Raw genomic sequence first — 27,820 nt, forward strand, 5'->3', positions numbered from 1 at the left:
TTGTTTTTTTTAGTTACATATCCAATCTATAGAGTGCTTTTTTTGCAAGTGGATACTGTGTGCTTCTCTCCTATGACTCCTACATGATTCCAGGTGTTGCTGTTCTATTCAACTTGGATCCTTCAAGAAGATAAGATGCTAAGGCAGGGATAAAGGCAGCTTTGAATGATGTTACTTCTTTCGAATTGAAGGAGACATCAGATAAATCTGTGCTTATCCTTGTTAGCAACTCACGAGATCAACAAACTTCAGGCCACCGGAGGAGGTTTGGTAAAGTTGCAGCATGTTTTTGGTTTATGTCATGTAACTGTTGGTTTTTATGTCTCTCCCAATATGGTTGTTACAACAATTGCATAGTGTAAAAAAGTATCACTGGGATCTCTTTGCATTATGTGATGCAGAAAACTAACAGACGTTGTGATGGCATTGGCAGATGAGCTGGATGAAAAATGTCCTGACCCCCTAAAGATTTGTCAATGTAGGGCAGATACAGTTATAGACCAGCATTAGTTCAAGCTCATGTGGCTCAGTGTTTCTTAAAGCAACAGTGATGTATCCAGACATGCCTTGCAACCTGTTCAAAGTGTCAGCTTTCATTGTGCCTCATGAAGTGAGTTTTACTCTCACAATATTGTTTTGTCTTCTCTTCTGAGCTTTATTGTTGTTGTGTCTGTAGAGTGACTAATATTCTTTCTTTTGAAGCACAGGGATTCAGTTAGTCATCTTGAACTTAACAATCGGGGCGGCAGGGTAGCCTAGTGGTTAGAGCGTTGGACTAGTAACCGAAAGGTTACAAGTTCAAATCCCCGAGCTGCCAAAGTATAAATCTGTCATTCTGCCCTGAAACAGGCAGTTAACCCACTGTTCCTAGGCCATCATTGAAAATAAGAATTTGTTCTTAACTGACTTGCCTAGTTAAATAAAGGTATAAAATCTGGACTTCTTCTGAATGTGTGAAGAGCTGGGATATTCACTTATTTGGAATTGTAGCAACAACTACACTGCTGTAGTGCACCTGCACACCCTGAAAACATCCTGCAAGCATTGTGCACAATAGAACCTCTGGTCACAGCACATATCGATACAAAGCCCACATCCATGCCGAACCTGTCTGTGTTGATGGTAGGTTCTTGCAGTGCATCTGCCCCAGCAGGCTCCTGTCCCTCCCTCTACCACCGCAGGGTGTAAGGGGGTGAGGTGAGCCTCAGCCCCAGCCAGCCACCCTGCAGGGCCCACATGGCACTTTACACACTGCCAGGGTAATTACATGGTGTGGGCTCTCATCGTTACAGGCAGTCCATCAGGTTTCACTGACAGAAGCAGTGAGGAAATGGATCTGGGTAACAACTGTCTTGTCCTGCCGCTGGAACCTGGAAGGGTTTCACTCAGGAGTGCCCAAAATGCCTGCATTATTTTCAACCAAGCATGTTTGACATGTTGAGGTGATGTTAAACCATTAGATATGTAGTATGTATGTAGTTCCTATGTAATAACAACGTTTATTCATAATAACCAGAGATATCGGTTTGGACTCATAATGGGTAAAATGCGAACAATTGTTGGTATCAAGTAAAGCATTGACCTGTCACGTCTGGATGAAGACTTTCACACACCAAAGCCATACCAAATTAGCTATATTACAGTAGATAGACCTGAAGTGCGGATGTGTATAACTCCAACATTCATTATTTCAAATTCTCACAGAGCCCCTCCATTGACAGGCTCCAGAGCATAGAAATATGAATGAATAGAGTGGGCTTTCCCATTCAAGCCAATGATGGCATTATGGGATGGGCATAGCAGTCTTTGCGAGTGTAGCCAGGAGTTTACCAGTAAAATTGCCAGATTTAGAGGTTCCAAGCCTGTTCTATTCATTCTTATTTCTATGATCCAGAGCCCTGCAGGCAGTACAGATGTTCATCCAAACATTCCTGTACCTATTTCTGGACACGTTACAGACTGGAATGAAATGACTGGACACCTCTGAATTTCTGAGAGTCGTGTGACTTATCTACTGTACATCTGATTCATTGTTGATGCATTTACATAGTGGTGGGTGGATATGGTAGCCCTGGAGCATGACATCTTCCCACCTCCTTACACACAACAGACAGGATGTGGGTGTTCCTCAGCAAACAACATCATCTGCGGTTGTTCACATTTGCTTAACTTTTTAAGGCGTGCAACTGTAGGAGGTCCGCTCTGAGAAGATAATCAATGGTGATGCAATACAAAATGGATGCACATACTGTATAAGAAAAACGGAATGTTACCAACGTTTATGAAAAGCCAAAGGAAAGCCAATACAACAGGAAGGCAGACATAGGAGCAGTCACTCCAATCAGTTTTTGAACAACCTTTAGAAACCTGAAGTATTCCAACACGTTTTTTTGGGGACGGCCTGATTGTTAGACAGTTTGCAGATAGCAGGGAACTACTTTTCAGTGTAAAACTTTTTCCCTGGCAAGCTCAAAGCAGGTTAGTTTAGCTCAGCCATCTGAAGATCGTGTAATTGGTCCCTTGATCAAACAGGGTGATTGAACAGGGCAATACAGCTATGGTGTGAAGGGAGATTGGGCACAAATCTTGTTTTATGTTCGTAAAGGATATTGGGATTTGGAATACCGGTACATTGCCATTTAATTGGATGATGTTGTTGTTCTACTCCGTTGTATTGTTTCTAAAAAGCTATTCCTTTAGAACTGTGGTAAAATCCAGTTTAACAAGGTACTTTACCCTACTGTGCTGATTGCTTTGACATTAATCTCTCCAACAGGAAGCAATTGTCCCTGCAAAATGTATGTTATGCACAGTTCCAGCTACTTATCCGAAACCAGAAGACGAAATGAAGGCTTGTGTTGCCACACATCTTTTTTGTAACTGTCACAACTCTCCATTAGCAAGTCACAGTAACGGAAAGAAAGAAAATGTTTTTCTTACGCCATGGAGATGCTCTCCTGTCACTTCACGTTAAACATTCTAGAGTTCACATTTTATTTGAGTTTCTTTTGTGTTTAGGGTTCTAATGGGACGATCAATGAATTTGTTGAAATGCAAATAAGGTACAGTGTCCTGCATCTGCTGCTGTAGTAGAGGAGAAGCTGTGCTCTACATTGACCAAATAGACCTCATCGAATAAAGGGAACATATTCACTCCCTCACATGACATGAAGTCCAACAGATGTCAGGAAGATGAAATCTGTCTTACCTCATTCTTTGTTGCTCAAAAGGGAATAGCACAAAATGCCTGCCTTAAAATGTAAAAACTGTGTAGTAGAGTAAAGATGCACAGAATCCCATAAAGCATCAGTCAGATATCAAAGCACACCACTGCTATCTCTGGACAGATCTCATACTTTGAATTTAGAAACGCAAAGACAATTTACTAAAATGTCTGTCAATAGGACATAGGTTTATGTGATCATTCACAGTGGTGTCCAGTTAGCCTGCATTACAAGAATCAATGATCACAAAAAAAAGGGAAAAGTTGATAATATTGTCATGTATTAACAGCCATTTATTTGACATGAAATGCACATAATGTAAATCTATGGTAATGTTTCATTTGATTTCCAAACCTAACCTTTTCATTGTTTTCCCAATAGGCAACCACCAACATGATTATCAACATAGTCACCTGGATCTTACCCAGGCCCACACACCTAAAATTGGTAAGGATATTTAAGGTTTGCATGTTCACATAAGTACAGTATATATAATATGACTGTGGTTGGTTGCTAATATTTCACTCTTTCCAATGAGTAATAAAATGTTTAGATAGTAACTAAACCTCTGTAGAGATATATGGTAGATGGAAAGTACATTATGGATACTAACCATGCCCTTTTAAGTGTGAGATTATACTGCCACACAACGCACAGTGGCTCTTGGGTATGCTACAAAGATGTCTTCATTTACCCCAATAAAGTTGAGGGAGGATTAGGTCTTATTGATTTCCTGAATGCATGGTTTTATCAGCTCCAGTACGGCACATGAACTTTGACTAAATTCGAAATAAGTCAAAATATGCTATTTTAGAATTCAAGTGAGGACAAAACAATTTTCTTGACGGGAAATGAATAGCTTGGATAGCAAATGAAACGGGGTCTTGTGGAAAATGAATTATAATGGCATCTGTATGGCTTACTCAAGTTATTGAAAAACTTAAATTACTTATATTGTGCCTTATCTATTTTCCTAAATGAGATTTTCTATGAAAAGAGAGGTGCTTTTTAGCATGAAATTATTGAGTGGTCACAGCTCTAACACTGCAGTGAAACACCATGAGTTCAGAAAGGAAAGCTATTTGTGCATTGTTGCTAGATGCCTCTCCATCTATCCTACATAATTGGCTAAGAACAAAGTTAAGATTTTAAGATTTTCACACTAAGAGGTCTGCACTGAAACGCTACACCATGCTACACTGTCTGTTTCAACGTCAGTGGAGCTGTGGACTCCAACCTCATGGCAGGATAGTTTTCCAATTGTATGTTTTGAGGCCAACATTTTCAAAGGCAAAGGGACTGAAAGTCCCCATAAGTAGATGGGTCTCTCCAACACAGACAACAAAGGATGGCTTTCAAGGTGGATCAAACCACAGCTGAATAACGACTATTGAGAATGGCCACAATACATAGGAATCTGATTACTTTACTTTATTTGACTAGTACGATCATTATAAATAGCATAGACTTTCAACAACTCATTTGAAACAGAAAATGTCAGACACATTGGTTTGGTTATTAAAACATACTATGAATAATGTTTGTTATTGTACTGATCCATTTTCTCTTACTTGGATTTGTTATGTAGCCCACAGACAAATGAGACATGGTAAGTAATACGCATATACACCTGCTGTACATGTGTATTCCCTTTCTCTTTTACGTACTGTATATGTCGACCTCTTGTTGTGACAGTTGGTGACAGTGACGTCCTGTATATTGCTGGGGTCAAGGCGGGGGGTCACTCTTCCTTTTTGTTCAGACTGAATGAACCAGAGGTGACACACCAAACTCTCACTTACCTTCTCACTCTGCTCTGCTCTCTTTCTCTCGCTCTCCAGTATCTCTTTTTGTTGGGTTAGCTGCCACACAGTGTTTGCAATGGTAGAATCTCATTAAGATCTGTGGTAACGCTTCAGAACCGGACCTTTGTTACACAAAATACACATTCTACTCCCTTCCATCTTTTCTTGCTCACACTCACTCTCTTTCACTCTGTCTCTCACGGAATGCCTCACTTCTGTTTCACATGGTCCTTGGTGTTGTGTGTCCCTGTCCTCTCTATCACAGTAGTCACCCAGCCCTATTTTTAAACCTGCCACTGCTGACCAGCACCTCAGAGGACTGGCAACGCCCCATCCTACCGCTGCTAACGCTCCAGCTGCCTGCGCCATGACCACTTGTCCCACATAACCATGGCCACAGCAGGCAGGCAGCATAGCCACCCGCAATGGCGCCACACATACTAGTGACAGCCAGCGTGGCGAGAGCACCTGCAGTCGCAACCAATCCTAGCACACCAGAATTGCACTCTGAAATAACATTTAAAAAAACACACAACAAATCATGTTAAATCCAGGTTAGAAGAGTCGAACATAAGTCCCCACTTCATCTATCCTCACCCACATACCCCCACCGCACCCACACTCCCTCCTCACACCCACACTCTGTATCCCCCTGTCTCCTCCAGTGAAGACCCCCTGTGTACGCGCCCCTCTCTGTGGCATCCTCCAGACTGTCGGCTGTCTGATTGTAGCCTGATTGCACTGCGTCAATCTCTCCTGTCTCCCCTGCAGAGAAGCCCCAGCGCATGAACAACATCCTAACCTCGCAGACAGAGCCGTACGACCTGGACATGTCCTTCTCACGCTCCTTCCAGAACCTCACCCACCTGCCTCCCAACTACGAGCTGGCGGCAATGAGCAAAGCTGACTTAAGTAAATACTCCTCTCTCCACAAATTAAGTAGGTGGTCTTTCATTACATACAGCATCATGTTTGCTTGATCTCCTGCCTGGACCCCGTCAGTCCACAGGGGGGAGAAAAGGTTGATCTTAACACATTGTGTTGAAGTCCACATTGCGTTCAAGTACTATGATGCAATATTGTCCCTGTATGGATGCCTGTTACAGGGATGCAAACATAAGTCATGAGCACAAAGTCATTGGGGTTATGAGCTGAATCCATAGGAAGACATCTCTGTGTGTGAGATGGGTTTCTTGAAATGCACAAGCACATGTTAAGGTCACTGGATTCAGCCCCATTGTCCCCATCTACCGACCCATTGACTGACATCTAATTGTCGTGTAATTTGGCTCCATCTGTGGCCCATGTCATGTAGCTAATGTCTGGTAATGACATATTAACAGCCATTTCTCCATACCCACATGAGTCTAGACGCCAACAAGATGGGACTAATGTCTCTGAGATGAGATCTGGGTCAGCCCGATTATTATTATCATTATACTTCCTCTGCATGATGGCTTGACTTTCACCATTCTCCATTTCCCCTATGACAGCTGCATGATCTACAGTATGCTCCTCCTCTAGTATCCTGTGGTTGGTTGCGTTGCATGTGTCATGCAAAAGCATTAGTTCCTTCCTGCTCGAATGTTCAATAGTGCTGTATTAAAATAAGTAGGGTGTGGTATTCTAGTGCAGGCTTGTATGTTATGCTCAGTGTGGACACAGGGAATCAATGTGACAACCTTTGATGTGGACAACATTGATAACATCTGAATTGTCTATACTCAGCAATGCGTTGTACTGCTTCTTCATCTAGTACTGTTCAATAGAAACATTACCCACTGGGCACACACTGGCTGAATCAACATTGATTCCTCCTCAATTCAATGTAATTACGTTGAACCAACGTGGAATAGACGTTGAATTGATGTCTGTGCCCAGTGGGTAGATATAAGACCTTCAAATAATCCAAGGATTTCATGACCTTGATGAAAAAATGAATAATCTCATACATGTTATGCACCAATTTAAACTCCCTTCATAGTATGTTACATGCCTTTAGATCGTAGATTGTGTCTCTCCCTTATCAAACCAAGGGGTCTTCTCTTAATGTCATAGGGGGTTGTAAACACACTGAAATCACAGAGAGGAATCCAATTAAATGAAAAGCAGTTTGAGCTGGGACGCATAAACCCTAAAGTATTTGTCAGAAAAGTGAATATTTCAATTCTCTACCTACCTACAGTACAGTGGCAGCTCTTCTGAGAGGAGAGTTCCCTCATACCTCTGATAGATGCTGTGGCTTTGTGCAAGGAGAGAGGCTTTGGAAAAACGCCAAAAGCGTATATAATGAGTTGCTTTTTTAATGAAACCATCTGGAGAGGACAACGAAAATCAAATTAATATGGTTCATTTGTGATTCTAAATGCACATACTGTAGTCTGTGTGTGTGATTCCTACTCTTCCTCCTCCTCCTCCTCCTTCGTTCTCCCCTGTCCGTCAGACAGGACTGGAGGGAGCCAGGGATGGAGATGGAGGACACTACTCTAAAATAACCTGTTCAGACCCTCCAAGGAGCTAGCGGGTGGAGGGGAAGGGAGGAGGCAGCAGGAATCCTATTTGGCTCGGTCTTCTCCTTCCCTCTGTAATCAACTTAAAAGGCATTAGAACACTCGTCAGAACAACAGAGCCCCTTTAATCCTCATGCCAAGCAAAAAGCTAAATTATATTATTGTGGGCCCCTTTCTCTTACCACGCCTTATCTTAATCCCCGCTAAAGATCCCTTTATAATTGATGTTTCACAAGTTTTTTTACAAGTGTATGTGCATTATGTGATTACTGCTCCGTCTGGGCCGGATGATGGCGTATTGGGATCAATAGCTACCACAGATGAATATACTCACCATATTGAATTTAATCTGGGAGAGTGGAGACTTTAGTTTAATTAAGGGTAAGGAACGGGAAAGGGGATACCTAGTCAGTTAGCCACAGCTAGCAGGTTTGTGGTTTCACCTCAACTTTGAGACCCCATGCCCTCTCAAAATCGAATGCAAGTTAAAGTGCAACGTCTTATTCGAAGCAGCAAAGAAATGAATCCAGCATATATTTCTTTAACATAAAAGTAAAAAGGAAGGAAATACATTTGTTCTGTGTAACATCATGAGCATGGACACAAAACACACAAGGTTGACCTGCCTATGGATTGCCTAGTTTAGTGAGCTGTCAGACTCCATGCTCGCCATGATAAGAGTTACAAAGTTGCATCTTTCATTCTAATAATGTAGCCTAATGCCCTATGTGAATTATTTACGAAAGGCCTAACATTTTTAACAGCAGTTAAAATGTCAAATTGAAATTGATTTTGTAATGTCAAAACTAAAGCATCTGAGGAGAGTTGGTGGAAATGTCTCTGAGTACAACATGAAATCAACCCCTATTTCAAAATGGCATAGTATTTTCAATGCAATGATGTCAATTCTAAATCTTTGATCTATAGGCTTAGGATAAACTGAACCCTAATCCTTATAACTCTTGGCAACGAAGAGGCACTTAAATGAAGCTAAGGGACATGTCCTGTCTGTTGTGGGCAAGCTATAGCCTCTGGGTCAGTGTTGACATTTCTTACCATAATGTCACACCTAAAGGGACCCCTGGAGAAAAAGACAAAACGCTATTGTCAGAAGCCTAACCCAGGTCTTCTTCATTAGGGAGCATGGCTGGGGAAAATAAATCCCTTATGGAGAGAAAAAAAGGGAGATCTTCTCTATCCAGGCGTGGCATCTATCTAAGGAGGAGGGTTTAAATATCCATACCAAAACAAAATCCTTATCATCCAAATCTTAGTCAAGCACAGTCTTGTCCCGACATTTTTAGACCACCTCTGTGTGTTCTTGAGGCCTTGGGAAATTAGCTTCCGCTGAGGTATCTAACCCCCAGAGATGACAGTTAGTCACAGTAGTTTCAGGGTGCCATCAATCTGATGTTGCCAGGCCCAGCCGGTCTAAAAGCCTGTTTAAAAGTCATTTGAGAGGAGCCCGCCGCTTTCCTCATGCAGATGTAATGACTTTAACATCAGGAGAGTGTTGGCACTCGCTGTAGAGCCTCTCTGCTTTTGGCAGAGTCAAACCACTGGCTACCCTGCAGTGCAACACTGACAGTTTGATTGTTTTGCCTCGCGGCAGGCGTATAGTCCTTTCCACACCAGAACAGGAGTGGAATTATTGTGATGCGAGGGAGCCCCTGCCTTCTCCCATGAAAGCAGAAGGACAGAAAATGCAATCATAATCAAAAGGGAATTGTAGGAGTTGTCACAGTAGAACTGCTGAGCTGATCCACTCAGGAGGAGGTATAGAATCATTCTTTATATAGAGTGTAATGTTTCTCCTGTCCTTCTCCCTCTCTCCTCCCCCTCCCTCTTTTCCCACTCAGGTGATAAGGACATAGATGAGTACTACATGCGGAAGCGACACCAAGACTTGGCAGGTCGGCAGATTCTGCAGCCGCCCCACATGGTGAAGCTGAACACAGAGCCCCACCAGCAGCACCGTCAGCGGCCTCACCGTGTCCAGAGGGCCATGTCCCAGGACCATGTGCTGTCCCCAGAGAGGACCCCACGCCATGGCTACGGCCTCTCAGCCTACAACATGGGCGTCTCTACCTACGGCAGCCGCATTCTCTCAGAGGAGCAGCTGCTCTCCGCGGACCGCCTCCAGTCCCAGGACCCCCTGCTCTCGCCGGACAAGATGCTGTCGCTGCGGCGCTCCAACTTCCGGGAGAAGGCCATGTCGCGGGCCATGTCCCATGTAGACATCAACTTTGTGCCCACCACACCTGTCATGGACCGCAGTGAGCGCTACGCTAAGATGCAAAAGATGCACTCCCATCCCACTACCATCAACGACTCATACAACACGCTCACCGTCAACCACCCGACCACCAACAAGAGGCAGCAGTTTGCCTCGCGACGGACACACACAGTGGACCATCTACAGTACATCCCAGGCCACCAGCACAACAACCAGTACCGCACGGCCAGTAAGAACGAGGTAACTGTTTAACGAGAGGGTGGCTGGCCAAGGATTCCTGTGTCAACAGACTGTCAACAGATGAAAACAGCAGATACTTCCAGAGGTGTGCAACCTCACCATAGGTCTTCTTTTCAAAGTAGCGAACAACTAACCCTTCTTGCTTTCAGCTCAAGCTCTCTGTTTCATTCAGATTTGGATTTTCACAACTAGAATCAACAACCACAAGGACATCTGTACTTTCTCTATAGGGCAACATAAGGGCTTTGCACGTTGACACATAAGGAATGCTTTATGTGAGGTTATTCGTAAGAAGACAATATTTTTTAAAAAGGGGAATTGGAAAGGAACTGGATCAACTTTATAAATATATACATATATTTACTATTTGTATTTTCAGTCCTTGTTATAGCTTTAGAGATTCTTATTGAACTTAACTGGTGTTAGAACTTCAAGAGGTGCCTCTCGAAATTGTTCTCATTTCAATGATGAAGTGGATTTATGGGTTAAAAAGCACAATTAATGGTTTTTTTTCTCTGTTGATTTATTCTTGTTTTTTGGTAACGGCCAGCACATATCAGCTTATTAGTGGATATAGTGGCAATTTCTGTTGCATAAATGATTGTAAATAGGCTATATTAGCAGCATTATACACTAAATGAGAAGAGCTGGACAAGTGGAATTGTTGAGTTTCTATCCAAGAGTCTACAGTCTTTTCACAATTAAAGATCACAATTTCAGATTAGTCCAACCCCTCAACAAATACTTGATACTAACAAACATGTACAATAATGTGTGTGCGTATGTGTGTATATTTTTGTAACTGTGCTTGTAGGATGATTGTGTATGGCTAGGGTTGAATCAACCTCATGCCACTGTTAATTGGCAGCTTTAGACTGTAGGCACACTACTCTACAGGTGACCATGTAAACTAATGCTTCTTTCAATAGCTTCATTTTCTGCACTCATTCCCTCGCTATATAATCCAAGTGGATCACATCCATTTTGTTTTGAGTTGGGAAAAGCTCCTTTCATTTTGATATACAGTATTGTTGTATATTTGACTCCATTCATCAGAGTTGAAGAATAATAGTTGTTGTTATGTGTTTACAATTGTTACATTGTTGCAGGTGTGTTGACGTACCTGAAACAATCGACAAAGAGGACATCAATATCATCACTAGCTAAGCAAGGATTAAAACTGTGATTTTTATGTCCAGATGTTTTCATTAAAGCAATGCCTTATTGTGTGGAAGCCCATACTCATGTTCTTAATTGTACAATCCCGCTTGTGTTTTTATGTCTTGTGTCTAAGGTGTTGATCCGTAACCAGCTTTGTATGTCATTTTTTATCATGGATGATTTACCAGCACTATAGAAGCAAAGGACAGAATCAGTTTTGGTGATATACCTCAGAATCTATGGGACACAAATTTTACAAGGATGAAATTCTTAATTTAACAAAATGTTCTTTGAAAAGAAGCAAAGGAAGTGATTATTTTAAGCAAAAAAACCATAAGAAACTAGAATTGAACAAATATTTCAAATGATATAAAAAAAAATGTCTTCCACATTTTCGAATTCATCCAGACTTCCTTGTGGACTCCCACTGTGTCCTCTTATACTTATAGAGTAACAGACACATGAAGTACATGATTTGTTGTTGTTTTTACTTTTCAACTATCTCTTCAGTTAACAAGAAAGTCCAAATATTATCGTAAAATCCTGGGTCATGGAAATGGGTATATAGACATTTACTATAGAGATGTTATATAAATTTGCTGGTCAATGACCATTTCAAACATTGTCACTGGTGTACTACATTAAATGTTAGGAGCTTGCATAATATTGTTACAACTTGTGCCGTGTGTCCATATTTAAGACTTCATTTTGCTTAGAATTTGTCATTACAACAGAGGCTATTGCAATTTGTCTTAGTAAATGATATGCTTATATCATTATGACTAGCTATACTATATTGTATGTTCACATGCAATGTAGACACAGTAGAAATTGATGCACTTGAAATATTAAGAGCAATTATTACATTAGTTTCAAGCCCCTGTATCAGCTAAGATATTGAGAGCATAGCAACTAAAATGTAATTTCTTTTGAGGTAAGGCCAGAGTACCAAAAAAAACGTAATAGTTCAATATGGAGTTTCATAGTCCTTGTCAAGCTCCAATGATAGCTACAACATAAAATGGCTATAAAACTATGTCAGAGCAACAAAGAAATTGAGCAATGAAAAAATGACATTTGATGGCCCTGACTCTGACATGGTGGAGCTGCAACACTGTGTTGTACTGATGTTACACCACCGGAATCTTACAGACATGTCTCTAAGCAACCATCTGTCTGGCTCAAATACATCCACCCCATTACAGAGCTCCGATTTTACTTTCCAGTCAGTCAATGATATTGTCCTCAAGAAGCTTTTCCCACACACAAGAGGCTAGAGCTCAGTTTTGGCAGATGGTTCTGAGACTAACGTGCTGCTAAGTTGTTGCGTCCCATGATCTATCTGCTGTAAAAGCACTGTTTACTTTTGTTGCAAATATTCCTTGCCATTTATTAAGCTTGTATTTTTATGTGTCAATGTGGTATGAATGAAAATTCCTTTATGTCTTTGTTGCACAAACAATGGAGGACTAATTTGAAAAGCTTCAAAGCAAGCAGTATACGACTGTTCCTGTGCAAATGTTTTTGTTTACAAATGAATTATTAAAGCACATCCCATGTGTATTGTATAAAACAATAATCAGTTTAGTAAATATGGAGTCTGGGGGAATTTTTTCATATGTTCATTTAAACAATATTCACGAATTAGAGAGTGAGTTGGTAATATTGGTATTATGTTTTTTCATGGCTGAGGTATTAACATATAACTAACTGTAAAGAATGACAGAGAACCATAACCCACATCTACTGTACATATGGAATTATACAACTTGTTTGACAGTCTAATAAATGTATAAACTTAAACATTTCAACGTCAAATTAGCATATACCCCATAGATATAATGCTATGGACCTCCAGGTTGTGTTACAAATCGTTGTCACCTATATTAACTAGACTAACTGCTACTCTGAGATTTTTGCAAGAAGTTGCCCAAATTGCAACCTCACCCACAAGGTCTTACACGCCACACATTTGGAATAAACATGAAACAAGATAAAGAAACAACATTTTTATCCAATGCAGTGCATTGATGACAAGTCGTGCTATAGTATATCCCTTTGTCCTTTGTCATTAAATAAAGCTTCCAGTGCTCTTCCACTGTTGTTAACTACACATTAATGATTAAAATCAATAGGGGAGCATTATCAACTCTTTTTCCCCTCCTCTTCCCCTGAGAGTTTGAATCTATTGTATTGTACTATTGACAGAGGTCATTGACCTAATGGCACTCACAGTAACAACAGAATGCATTATGACTGCCATTACTCTGATGACACACATATTAATACCCACTGTTTCCAGAACAGCCAGTGCAATTTCAAAGCCTCTTTAAATTCATAGAGTCAGAAGAAAACATTTCCTCGCAACATGAAAACAAAAGCCTTGTGGTTACAATTGTGTACAGATAAATGGGAAACAGCTATGGTTTTCACTTTGTGTAGGACCCTACCATTTGCATTTAGATGGGAAAAGGTCATGGCTATTGGAACATGTGAGGTAAGAAGGAAACAGCAGTGGTCAGACACATTAACAGACAGAACGGACTTCCGGCGCCGACAGAGATGGCCGCCTCGCTTCACGTTCCTAGGAAACTATGCAGTGTTTTGTTTTTTTATGTATTATTTCTTACATTGTTACCCCAGGTAATCTTAGGTTTTATTACATACAGTCGGGAGGAACTATTGGATATAAGAGCAACGTCAACTCACCAACATTACGACCAGGAATACGACTTTCCCGAAGTGGATCCTCTGTTTGGCCTACCACCCAGGACAATGGATCGGATGCCAGCCGGCGACCCAAAACAACGACACCATAGAAGAAGGGGCAGACGGAGTGGTCTTCTGGTCAGGCTCCGTAGACGGGCACATCACGCACCGCTCCCGAGCATACTACTCGCCAATGTCCAGTCTCTTGACAACAAGGTAGACAAAATCCGAGCAAGGGTAGCATTCCAAAGAAACATCCGAGACTGTAACATTCTTTGTTTCACGGAAACATGGCTCACTCGAGACACGCTATCTGAGTCGGTACAGCCACCTGGTTTCTTCACGCATCGCACCGACAGAAACAAGCATCTCTCTGGTAAGAAGAAGGGCGGGGGTGTATGCCTTATGATTAACTTCTATGTGCTAGGTGGGACGCTAGCGTCCCACCTACGGGACAGCCAGTGAAAAATCAGGGCGGAAAATTCAAAAATAACAAAATATCATAATTCAACTTTCTCAAACATACAACTATTTTACACCATTTTAAAGATAAACTTCTCGTTAATCTAACCACATTGTCCGATTTCAAAAAGGCTTTACAGCAAAAGCAAAACATTAGATTATGTTAGGAGAGTACATAGACAAAAATAATCACACAGCCATTTTCCAAGCAAGGACATGTGTCAATAAAACCCAAAACACAGCTAAATGAAGCACTAACCTTTGATGATCTTCATCAGATGACACTCCTAGGACATTATGTTACACAATACATGTATGTTTTGTTCGATAAAGTTCATATTTATATCCAAAAACAGCATTTTACATTGGCGCGTGATGTTCAGAAAATGTATTCCCACCAAAACGCCCGGTGAATGTGCACATCAATTTACAAAAATACTCATCATAAACTTTGACAAAATATATAACAATTATTTTAAGAATTATAGATAGACTACCCCTGGATGCAACCGCTGTGTCAGATTTTAAAATAGCTTTACGGAGAAAGCACATTTTTCAATATTCTGAGTACATAGCTCAGCCATCACGGTGAGCTATTCAGACACCCGCCAAGTTTGGGGTAACCTAAACTCAGAATTAGTATTAGAAATATTCTCTTACCTTTGCTGATCTTCGTCAGAATGCACTCCCAGGACTGCTACTTCCACAAGAAATGTTGTTTTTGGTCGAAATAATCCATAGTTATGTACAAATACCTCCGTTTTGTTCGTGCGTACAGATCACTTATCCAAAGGTATAATGCTCGAGTGAGGAATGAGAGACGAAAGTCAAAATGTTCCATTACCGTACTTAGAAGCATGTCAAACGCTGGTTGAAATCACTCTTTATGGTATTTTTAACGTAAAATTGCGATAATATTCCAACCGGACAATAGCATATTCATTCAAGAAGAAAAAGAAGGAACGGTGTCCTCGCATGACCGCGCATATCCTATCCCTTTGTTGCCAGGCAGACCACTCAGTAACTGAGCTCCTATTATCTGCCCAGTGACAGGAAAATGCTCAAACCACTTTCTGAAGGCTTTAGACAGCCAATGGAAGCCTTAGGATGTGCAACGTCCCCCACAGACACTGTAGCTTCGATAGAGAATCAAAAGAAGAACTACAATTCTCAGACTTTTCACTTCCTGCTTGGATTTTTCTGAGGTTTTTGCCTGCCATATGAGTTCTGTTATACTCACAGACACCATTCAAACAGTTTTAGAAACTTCAGAGTGTTTTCTGTCCAAATCTACTAATAATATGCATATTCTAGTTTCTGGGCCAGAGTAGTAACCTGTTTAAATTGGGTATGTCTTTCATCCGGCCGTGAAAATACTGCCCCCTAGCCCAGACAGGTTAACGAGACGTGGTGTGATCATAACAATATACAGGAACTCAAGTCCTTTTGTTCACCTGACTTAGAACTCCTCACTATCAAATGCCGAACGCATTATCTACCAAGAGAATTCTCTTCGATTATAATCACAGTCGTGTATATCCCCCCCCAAGCAGACACATCGACAGCCCTGAAGGAACTTCATTTGACTCTATGTAAACTGGAAACCACATATCCTGAGGCTGCATTTATTGTAGCCGGGGATTTTAACAAGGCTAATCTGAAAACAAGGCTCCCCAAATTCTATCAGCATATCTATTGTGCTACCAGGGGTAGCAAAACCCTGGATCATTGTTATTCTAACTTCCGCGATGCATATAAGGCCCTGACCCACCCTCCCTTCAGAAAAGCTGACCACGACTCCATTTTGTTGCTCCCAGCCAATAGACAGAAACTAAAACAGGAAGCTCCCGCCCTCAGGTCTGTTCAACGCTGGTCCGACCAATCGGATTCCACGCTTCAAGATTGCTTCGATCACGTGGACTGGGATATGTTCCGCATTGCGTCGAACAACAACATTGACGAATACGCTGATTCAGTGTGCGAGTTCATTAACAAGTGCATCGGTGATGTTGTACCCACAGCGTCTATTAACCTGTCTGGGAACGTGGGACGCTTGCGTCCCACCCTAGTCAACAGCCAGTTGAATCGCGTCGCGCGAAATACAAAACCTCATAAATGCTATAACTTCAATTTCTCAAACATATGACTATTTTACACCATTTTATAGATACACCTCTCCTGAATCGAACCACGTTGTCCGATTTCAAAAAGGCTTTACAGCAAAAGCAAAACATTAGATTATGTTAGGAGAGTACCCTGCCAAAAAAAACACAATGCCATTTTCAAAGCAACTAGATGCATCACAAATACCCAAAACACAGCTAAATGCAGCACTAACCTTTGACAATCTTCATCAGATGACACTCCTAGGACATCATGTTACACAATACATGCATTTTTTGTTCGATAAAGTTCATATTTATACACTGCTCAAAAAAATAAAGGGAACACTTAAACAACACAATGTAACTCCAAGTCAATCACACTTCTGTGAAATCAAACTGTCCACTTAGGAAGCAACACTGATTGACAATAAATTTCACATGCTGTTGTGCAAATGGAATAGACAACAGGTGGAAATTATAGGCAATTAGCAAGACACCCCCAATAAAGGAGTGGTTCGGCAGGTGGTGACCACAGACCACTTCTCAGTTCTTATGCTTCCTGGCTGATGTTTTGGTCACTTTTGAATGCTGGCGGTGCTTTCACTCTAGTGGTAGCATGAGACGGAGTCTACAACCCACACAAGTGGCTCAGGTAGTGCAGCTCATCCAGGATGGCACATCAATGCGAGCTGTGGCAAGAAGGTTTGCTGTGTCTGTCAGAATTGTGTCCAGAGCATGGCGGCACTACCAGGAGACAGGCCAGTACATCAGGAGACGTGGAGGAGGCCGTAGGAGGGCAACAACCCAGCAGCAGGACCGCTACCTCTGCCTTTGTGCAAGGAGGAGCAGGAGGAGCACTGCCAGAGCCCTGCAAAATGACCTCCAGCAGGCCACAAATGTGCATGTGTCTGCTCAAACGGTCAGAAACAGACTCCATGAGGGTGGTATGAGGGCCCGACGTCCACAGGTGGGGGTTGTGCTTACAGCCCAACACCGTGCAGGACGTTTGGCATTTGCCAGAGAACACCAAGATTGGGAAATTCGCCACTGGCGCCCTGTGCTCTTCACAGATGAAGCAGGTTCACACTGAGCACATGTGACAGACGTGACAGAGTCTGCAGACGCCGTGGAGAATGTTCTGCTGCCTGCAACATCCTCCAGCATGACCGGTTTGGTGGTGGGTCAGTCATGGTGTGGGGTGGCATTTCTTTGGGGGGCCGCACAGCCCTCCATGTGCTCGCCAGAGGTAGCCTGACTGCCATTAGGTACCGAGATGAGATCCTCAGACCCCTTGTGAGACCATATGCTGGTGCGGTTGGCCCTGGGTTCCTCCTAATGCAAGACAATGCTAGACCTCATGTGGCTGGAGTGTGTCAGCAGTTCCTGCAAGAGGAAGGCATTGATGCTATGGACTGGCCCGCCCGTTCCCCAGACCTGAATCCAATTGAGCACATCTGGGACATCATGTCTCGCTCCATCCACGAACGCCACGTTGCACCACAGACTGTCCAGGAGTTGGCGGATGCTTTAGTCCAGGTCTGGGAGGAGATCCCTCAGGAGACCATCCGCCACCTCATCAGGAGCATGCCCAGGCATTGTAGGGAGGTCATACAGGCACGTGGAGGCCACACACACTACTGAGCCTCATTTTTACTTGTTTTAAGGACATTACATCAAAGTTGGATCAGCCTGTAGTGTGGTTTTCCACTTTAATTTTGAGTGACTCCAAATCCAGACCTCCATGGGTTGATAAATTGGATTTCCATTGATTTTTTTTGTGTGATTTTGTTGTCAACACATTCAACTATGTAAAGAAAAAAGTATTTAATAAGATTATTTCATTTATTCAGATCTAGGATGTGTTATTTTAGTGTTCCCTTTATTTTTTTGAGCAGTATATATAAAAACAGAATTTTACATCGGCGCGTGACGTTCAGAAAATATTTTCCCTCAAATGTTTCCGGTGAAGCAGTGCTACAATTTACAAAATTACTATTCGATAACATTGTTAAAATGTAATATTGTCATTCAAAGAATTATAGATTAACATCTCGGGAATGCAACCGCATTGGCAGATTTAAAAATAACTTTACTGGGAAATCACACTTTGCAATAAACGACGTGGTATGCTCAGAAAAATAGGCTAGGCGATACATGTTAGCGCCATCTTGGAACCATCTAAAATCAAATATACTATTGTAAATATTCCCTTACCTTTGATTATCTTCATCAGAAGGCACTTCCAGAAATCCCAGGTCCTTAACAAATGTAGTTTTGTTCGAAAAAGTTAATAATTTATGTCCCAATAGTTCCTTCTTGTTAGCGCGTTCCGAAGTCTACTCATAATGTACTGAAGCGCGCGGGACTTGTCGTCACGAATGTGCAAAAAATATATATTTACGTTCGTTCAAACATGTCAAACGTTGTATAACATAAATCTTTAGGGCCTTTTTCAACCAGAGCTTCAATAATATTCAAGGCGGACGATTGCATTGTCTTACTAAACGTTTCGGAACAAAAGGGTTCCCATGGGCGCCCGCGTCATAGTAGTAATGGCCCTCCCCCTGTGACCAACTTCCCAAGCCTCCCTTTGTCAGTTTCTACCATAGAAGACTCAAACCACTTTGTAAAGACTGTTGACATCTTGTGGAAGCCTTAGGAAGTGCTAAATGATTAATAAGTCCCTGTGTGTTTCAATGGCCACACATCAGATTTCCATTTCCTGTTAGGATTTGTCTCAGGGTTTTGACTGCCATATGAGTTCTGTTATACTCACAGACACCATTCAAACAGTTTTAGAAACTTTAGAGTGTTTTCTATCCAAATATACTAATTACATGCATATTGTAGTTACTGGGCAGGAGTAGTAAACAGATTAAATCGGGTACTTTTTTATCCTGCCGTGCAAATACTGCCCCCTATCGCCAACAGGTTAAAACATTCCAAAACCAGAAACCGTGGATTGATGGCAGCATTCGCGCAAAACTGAACGTGCAAACCACTGCTTTTAATCAGGGCAAGGTGACCAGAAACATGACCGAATACAAACAGTGTAGCTATTCCCCCCGCAAGGCAATCAAACAAGCTAAGCGTCAGTATAGAGACAAAGTGGAGTCGCAATTCAACGGCTCAGACACGAGAGGTATGTGGCAGGGTCTACAGTCAATCGCGGACTACAAAACAAAAACCAGCCCCGTCGCAGATCACGATGCCTTGCTCCCAGACAGACTGAACATCGTTTTTGCTCGCTTTGAGGACAATACAGTGCCACTGACATGGCCCGCTACCAAAACCTGCGGGCTCTCCCTCACTGTAGCCAACGTGGGTAAAACATTTAAACGTGTTAACCCTCTCAAGGCTCCAGGCCCAGACGGCATCCCCGGCCACGTCCTCAGAGCATGCGCAGACCAGCTGGCTGGTGTGTTTATAGACATATTCAATCAATCCTTATCACAGTCTGCTGTTCCCACATGCTTCAAGAGGGCCACCATTGTTCCTGTTCCCAAGAAAGCTAAGGTAACTGAGCTAAATGACTACCACCCTGTAGCACTCACTTCCATCATCATGAAGTGCTTTGAGAGACTAGTCAAGGACTATATCACCTCCACCCTACCTGACACCCTAGACCCACTCCAATTTGCTTACCGCCACAATAGGTCCACAGACGACGCAATCGCCATCACACTGCACACTGCCCTAACCCATCTGGACAAGAGGAATACCTATGTAAGAATGCTGTTCATCGATTACAGCTCAGCATTTAACACCATAGTACCCTCCAAACTCATCATTAAGCTCGGGGCCCTGGGTCTGAACCCCGCCCTGTGCAACTGGGTCCTGGACTTCCTGACGGGCTGCCCCCAGGTGGTGAGGGTAGGTAACAACATCTCCACCCCGCTGATCCTCAACACTGGGTCCCCACAAGGGTGCGTTCTCAGCCCTCTACTGTACTCCCTGTTCACCCACAACTGCGTGGCCATGCACGCCTCCAACTCAATCATCAAGTTTGCAGACGACACTACAGTGGTAGGCTTTATTACCAACAACGACGAGACGGCCTACAGGGAGGAGGTGAGGGCCCTCGGATGTGGTGTCAGGAAAATAACCTCACACTCAATGTCAACAAAACAAAGAAGATGATCATGGACTTGAGGGAGCAGCCCCCTATCTACATTGATGGGACAGTAGTGGAGAGGGTGGAGAGGGTGGAGAGTTTTAAGTTCCTCGGCGTACACATAATGGACAAACTGAAATGGTCCACCCACACAGACAGCGTGGTGAAGAAGGCGCAGCAGCGCCTCTTCAACCTCAGGAGGCTGAAGAAATTTGGCTTGTCACCAAAAACACTTACAAACTTTTACAGATGCACAATCGAGAGCATCCTGTCGGGCTTTATCACCGCCTGGTACGGCAGCTGCTCCGCCCATAACCGGAAGGCTCTCCAGAGGGTAGTGAGGTCTGCACAACGCATCACCGGGTGCAAACTACCTGCCCTCCAGGACACCTACACCACCCGATGTCACAGGAAGGCCAAAAAGATCATCAAGGACAACAACCACCCGAGCCACTGCCTGTTCACCCCGCTATCATCCAGAAGGCGAGGTCAGTACAGGTGCATCAAAGCGGGGACCGAGAGACTAAAAAACAGCTTCTATCTCAAGGCCATCAGACTGTTAAACAGCCATCACTAACATTGAGTGGCTGCTGCCAACATACTGACTCAACTCCACCCACTTTAATAATGGTAAAATTGATGTAATCAATTTATCACTAGCCACTTTATATTATATAATGTTTACTTACCCTACATTACTCATCTCTTATGTATATACTGTACGCTATACCATCTACTGCATCTTGCCATCTGATGTAATTAAATGTATCACTAGCCACTTTAAACAATGCCACTTTATATAATGTTCTCATACCCTACATTGCTCATCTCATATGTATATAATGTACGCTATACCATCTACTGCATCTTGCCATCTTGATGTAATGTATCACTAGCCACTTTGAACAATGTCACTTCATATAATGTTTTCATACCCTGCATTGCTCATCTCATATGTATATACTGTACTCCGTACCATCTATTACATCTTGCCTATGCCGTTTGGCCATCACTCATTTATATATTTTTATGTACACATTCGTAGTCATTCCTTTACACTTGTGTGTATAAGGTAGTTGTTGTGAAATTGTTAGGTTATATTACTTGTTAGATATTACTGCATGGTCAGAACTAGAAGCACAAGCATTTCGCTACACTTGCATTAACACCTGCTAACCATGTGTATGTGACAAATACATTTGATTTGATTTGATTTTGAATGTGCGCAAATTGGTCCATGACAGAGTACATTAACCCACTGAACTTGTTTTTCCAATAATAGTTTTTAAAATGAAAAAATAGTCCTGCCAAAAACAAACTTACAGATGTAGGATCTTAATTTGATCAATCTTTTGTTGCTGAGAATTTTCCTGCACCGTTTTATGATTTACATATATTCACTGAAAACCCACACTAACAGTATCGCATTTTCATGTCGTCTACTTTTGGCCAGCTAATAGCCTAACCACCAATCAAGCAACATTATAGAATAAACGATCAACTCCTGTTGCTGCAAGATTATTTTGCTCTGACAATATAGGTCAAACATCTGTATATTCTAAGCCACACAACTCAAGGGAGTTCTCTGATATCAGAGAAGTTGTGGCTTTACCTCAGGGTAACCAGTTCAAAGGAAATGCCACAGCCAACAGGAAAACGGCCATGTTGTTTCTGCTATGGCACTTGTCATTCACTGCACATATCGCCAGACTACTGCTTTGAGGCCAGGTTTTTTATGGAGTGACCTTTCTATCCTTCTGGGAAGAATTTGAGCAACATGACAACTTAAGAGTATGACAGACTTCTCGCTATATTTCATTCCTCTGTATTACAGTTGGCATTTGTTGGTTAAGCTGACTTGTGAGGTGAAGGAATTCAGAGAACTGGGGTTGACCTTCTGCCTCACCACCTACGTACCTGATCAGATCAGAATCCACAACACCATGAAGAATAGGTTGTCTAGGATTGATAGCACAGTACAGGGAAGGAATACTATGAGGAATGGAGACGGGGGTAGCACACTGCCCTGTCACTTACAGTAAAAACTCAAATGACAGGTGTTGACTAACCAGAACGGAAATAGTAGCCATTTCCTCTACAGCAATTACACTTTAATAACCTATTCAGAAACATAGCCAAGATTGGACGACATTGATTGGATGTGTGTAATGTATAAGTCACCACTGCAGCTCCAGGGTTCATGGGTGCAATATAGGCTATGAATGTGGGCAACATGTAAATGCAGAGAGTAAGTCGGTGCTAAGGGAGGCCTGTGTGTGAGGAGTGTTAACAGCATGACATTCAGCGCTGACCAGCCGACCGTGGGTGTCAGATGATGAATGCACCTAACGGGGCCCAGCACTGCTCCCAGCACTAAATCCCCAAAGCTCACACACAGCCCCACACAGCCCCCACCCAGCCCCCACACAGCCCCCACAGGCTGAAAGTATTGATCCCCCCCAACACTGCCTCGCCACCACTTAAATTTTACATTACATTTACATTTAAGTCATTTAGCAGACGCTCTTATCCAGAGCGACTTACAAATTGGTGCATTCACCTTATGATATCCAGTGGAACAACCACTTTACAATAGTGCATCTAAATCTTTTAAGGGGGGGGATTAGAAGGATTACTTTATCCTATCCTAGGTATTCCTTAAAGAGGTGGGGTTTCAGGTGTCTCCGGAAGGTGGTGATTGACTCCGCTGTCCTGGCGTCGTGAGGGAGCTTGTTCCACCATTGGGGTGCCAGAGCAGCGAACAGTTTTGACTGGGCTGAGCGGGAACTGTGCTTCCTCAGAGGTAGGGGGGCCAGCAGGCCAGAGGTGGATGAACGCAGTGCCCTTGTTTGGGTGTAGGGCCTGATCAGAGCCTGAAGGTATGGAGGTGCCGTTCCCTTCACAGCTCCGTAGGCAATCACCATGGTCTTGTAGCGGATGCGAGCTTCAACTGGAAGCCAGTGGAGAAAGCGGAGGAGCGGGGTGACGTGAGAGAACTTGGGAAGGTTGAACACCAGACGGGCTGCGGCGTTCTGGATGAGTTGTAGGGGTTTAATGGCACAGGCAGGGAGCCCAGCCAACAGCGAGTTGCAGTAATCCAGACGGGAGATGACAAGTGCCTGGATTAGGACCTGCGCCGCTTCCTGTGTGAGGCAGGGTTGTACTCTGCGAATGTTGTAGAGCATGAACCTACAGGATCGGGTCACCGCCTTGATGTTAGTGGAGAACGACAGGGTGTTGTCCAGGATCACGCCAAGGTTCTTAGCACTCTGGGAGGAGGACACAATGGAGTTGTCAACCGTGATGGCGAGATCATGGAATGGGCAGTCCTTCCCCGGGAGGAAGAGCAGCTCCGTCTTGCCGAGGTTCAGCTTGAGCTGGTGATCCGTCATCCACACTGATATGTCTGACAGACATGCAGAGATGCGATTCGCCGCCTGGTTATCAGAAGGGGGAAAGGAGAAGATTAATTGTGTGTCGTCTGCATAGCAATGATAGGAGAGACCATGTGAGGATATGACAGAGCCAAGTGACTTGGTGTATAGCGAGAATAGGAGAGGGCCTAGAACAGAGCCCTGGGGGACACCAGTGGTGAGAGCGCATGGTGCGGAGACAGATTCTCGCCACGCCACCTGGTAGGAGCGACCTGTCAGGTAGGACGCAATCCAAGCGTGGGCCGCGCCGGAGATGCCCAACTCGGAGAGGGTGGAGAGGAGGATCTGATGGTTCACAGTATCAAAGGCAGCAGATAGGTCTAGAAGGATGAGAGCAGAGGAGAGAGAGTTAGCTTTAGCAGTGCGGAGAGCCTCCGTGACACAGAGAAGAGCAGTCTCAGTTGAATGCCCAGTCTTGAAACCTGACTGATTAGGATCAAGAAGGTCATTCTGAGAGAGATAGCAGGAGAGCTGGCCAAGGACGGCACGTTCAAGAGTTTTGGAGAGAAAAGAAAGAAGGGATACTGGTCTGTAGTTGTTGACATCGGAGGGAATGAGTGTAGGTTTTTTCAGAAGGGGTGCAACTCTCGCTCTCTTGAAGACGGAAGGGACGTAGCCAGCGGTCAAGGATGAGTTGATGAGCGAGGTGAGGAAGGGGAGAAGGTCTCCGGAAATGGTCTGGAGAAGAGAGGAGGGGATAGGGTCAAGTGGGCAGGTTGTTGGGCGGCCGGCCGTCACAAGACGCAAGATTTCATCTGGAGAGAGAGGGGAGAAAGAGGTCAAAGCACAGGGTAGGGCAGTGTGAGCAGGACCAGCGGTGTCGTTTGACTTAGCAAACGAGGATCGGATATCGTCAACCTTCTTTTCAAAATGGTTGACGAAGTCATCCGCAGAGAGGGAGGAGGGGGGGGGGGAGGGGGAGGAGGATTCAGGAGGGAGGAGAAGGTAGCAAAGAGCTTCCTAGGGTTAGAGGCAGATGCTTGGAATTTAGAGTGGTAGAAAGTGGCTTTAGCAGCAGAGACAGAAGAGGAGAATGTAGAGAGGAGGGAGTGAAATGATGCCAGGTCCGCAGGGAGGCGAGTTTTCCTCCATTTCCGCTCGGCTGCCCGGAGCCCTGTTCTGTGAGCTCGTAGTGAGTCGTCGAGCCACGGAGCAGGAGGGGAGGACCGAGCCGGCCTGGAGGATAGGGGACAGAGAAAATCAAAGGATGCAGAAAGGGAGGAGAGGAGGGTTGAGGAGGCAGAATCAGGAGATAGGTTGGAGAAGGTTTGAGCAGAGGGAAGAGATGATAGGATGGAAGAAGAGAGAGTAGCGGGAGAGAGAGAGCGAAGGTTGGGACGGCGCAATACCATCCGAGTAGGGGCAGAGTGAGAAGTGTTGGATGAGAGCAAGAGGGAAAAGGATACAAGGTAGTGGTCGGAGATTTGGAGGGGAGTTGCAATGAGATTAGTGGAAGAACAGCATCTAGTAAAGATGAGGTCAAGCGTATTGCCTGCCTTGTGAGTAGGGGGGGAAGGTGAGAGGGTGAGGTCAAAAGAGGAGAGGAGTGGAAAGAAGGAGGCAGAGAGGAATGAGTCAAAGGTAGACGTGGGGAGGTTAAAGTCACCCAGAACTGTGAGAGGTGAGCCATCCTCAGGAAAGGAACTTATCAAGGCGTCAAGCTCATTGATGAACTCTCCAAGGGAACCTGGAGGGCGATAAATGATAAGGATGTTAAGCTTGAAAGGGCTGGTAACTGTGACAGCATGGAATTCAAATGAGGAGATAGACAGATGGGTCAGGGGAGAAAGAGAGAATGTCCACTTGGGAGAGATGAGGATTCCAGTGCCACCACCCCGCTGGCTCGATGCTCTAGGGGTATGCGAGAACACGTGGGCAGACGAAGAGAGAGCAGTAGGAGTGATAGTAGTAAATGAGAGCAGTCAATTGGATACCGTGCAGGCTCGTAGGCGGCCAAGGTATTCTCTCTTGGGAATGGTGTGGTTGGGTGGAGGAAGGAGAGGGGAGAGGGTAGAACGAGTGTAACTACAGTTGGTGAGGTTTGGTGTTGTAAAAGCCTGTAGGCGTCTATGATGATGTTCGACTTTCAATTAAACCAATAACTCAAGTCATCGGCCACTCAGCTGCTTAGCCAGCCAGAGCTTCCCCTCATCGAGTGGTAAATTAATGGACGATCATGAGAAGTGGCTGTATGCAGGTAATGCTACATAATGGATATACTATTAGGGTCATTTCATAATGAGGCTTGACGAAGCGCCACCAGACCACGGGCAGCCAACCATGTTCTCTCATATCGTTGATCTGGGACCTCATCACCTTGGCTGCTTTCAGCCACAGTGTGAGGTTAAGAGCCTACTGTGAGAGAGGACTAAGTGGGAAAGGGCATCTGCCCAGCAAATGATGATGATGATTACTGTAATAACCCTAATTACAACAATCAGGCGAGTAATTATGGAAAACCTTTCTACTGTACAGCTCATGAGAATAGTTGTTCAATGGAGCACTGCAGTAAGAGAGAGGGGTTTAGGTGAAACCACATTACATAAACCATAATAATAAATCAAGTGTCATCACATAAACATTACAGCCGTGGGTTTCATCCTTGTAGCTATGTTGGTTAATATATTAAAATGTTTGCCTTGGGGTAAGTTGAGCCAATGGCCATGGGGTGTAAGGTGAGCCAATGTTTGAGCCAATGGCAAGTTGAGCAAATGAGGTAACAACTGGACCTGGCCTATGTTAAAAGTGTTTTTAAAAAGGACAATGTCTTTGTTAGGTGTTAATCCTGTGTTAATCCTGTGTTAAAAGATGCTTAAAATGATTAAAAGACAAAAAAGTGATTGTGGTCGTGTTGAATTGTGTTTGGGAAATAAAAATAGACATGGTTTTAAAAAGGTTGATTTAAAATTGAATTCAGTACAGAAATTTGTAGGCGACTCAACTCACCCTGTCCTAGGCTCAATTTACCCCGTACCCAGAGTAAGTTGGGCCAATAGATCAATTTTTGGGGATATGCTATGTTTTCAAAACAGTAATGTTTCCATGAAATCTGAATATTTCCAGGGATACACAACATCCTGTAATATATATAGATATCGCTTTTAGAAAGAATATAATATTTCCCTTGACGGAGTGATGCTGAATGTAAAAAATTGTTAAACTTACCCTACTCTCCCCTACCTATTTCTTTGGCGTTGCACACAACAGACTTCTATTGCCTAGTAATCATATTACATAGGCTATATTACATAGACATGTACACCTAAATGCAGGCAACGTTTTGTATGCATTTTTATAATCATCGGCTTTGTCACATATGCTTTATTTGGCACGAGGAGGATGAGCATTACAAAGTTTACAGTAGGATTGTAGTTTGCACTCTAGTTATCATCCTACAGATGACAATATTGCAGTTATTTTAAAGAAGTTTATCGCAAATCCATAGGACTTGAATCGACAGTCTTAATGTAGGAAATCACTTCCTATTAGTAGGAAGTAGCCTAATCAAAGACGCATCAATGCAATGTTGGCACACAACATTTTGTTACAGACCAATTAAACAAAAGTTAACCTTGAATTTGTAGATTTAAAATGTTCCTCTAGTGGCCAGGGTTGGCCTATTTTAAGAAATTCCATTGGTTGGTTGATATAAAACCTCGGATCTTTGATAGGCTGATGAAGAATTTGTATAGGGTTAACATATGTCATGTTATCTGATGGGACCAGCTACAATTTAGCCTTCTGTCACATGCAAGTAAATCAAGTCTGCTATGCATTTTGTGCAAGAGAACCTGTTTAAATTGAAATGTTTGCTTATGTT

General features: G+C 43.3%; 1 protein-coding gene across 3 annotated transcripts in view; it reads left to right on the forward strand.

The window, feature by feature from the left end:
* shisa6a (shisa family member 6a) overlaps nucleotides 1-11,249 on the forward strand; it is a 61,291-nt gene extending 50,042 nt beyond the window's left edge. For 2 of the 3 annotated variants that reach the window (XM_014203448.3, XM_014203450.3), the window contains 4 exons: nucleotides 3,606-3,671; nucleotides 4,813-4,833; nucleotides 5,801-5,968; nucleotides 9,399-11,249. In XM_014203448.3, coding sequence (XP_014058923.2) covers nucleotides 3,606-3,671; nucleotides 4,813-4,833; nucleotides 5,801-5,968; nucleotides 9,399-10,027 — 884 coding nt within the window. In that variant the 3' untranslated portion in view covers nucleotides 10,028-11,249. The remainder of the gene's footprint in view (nucleotides 1-3,605; nucleotides 3,672-4,812; nucleotides 4,834-5,800; nucleotides 5,969-9,398) is intronic. The other variant, XM_014203449.3, reaches the window with a different exon arrangement.
* Nucleotides 11,250-27,820: the final 16,571 nt, after the last annotated feature.

This window comes from Salmo salar, chromosome 06 (assembly GCF_965601325.2).
Source record: "Salmo salar chromosome 06, fSalSal1, whole genome shotgun sequence".
NCBI classification, from domain to species: Eukaryota; Metazoa; Chordata; class Actinopteri; order Salmoniformes; family Salmonidae; genus Salmo; species Salmo salar.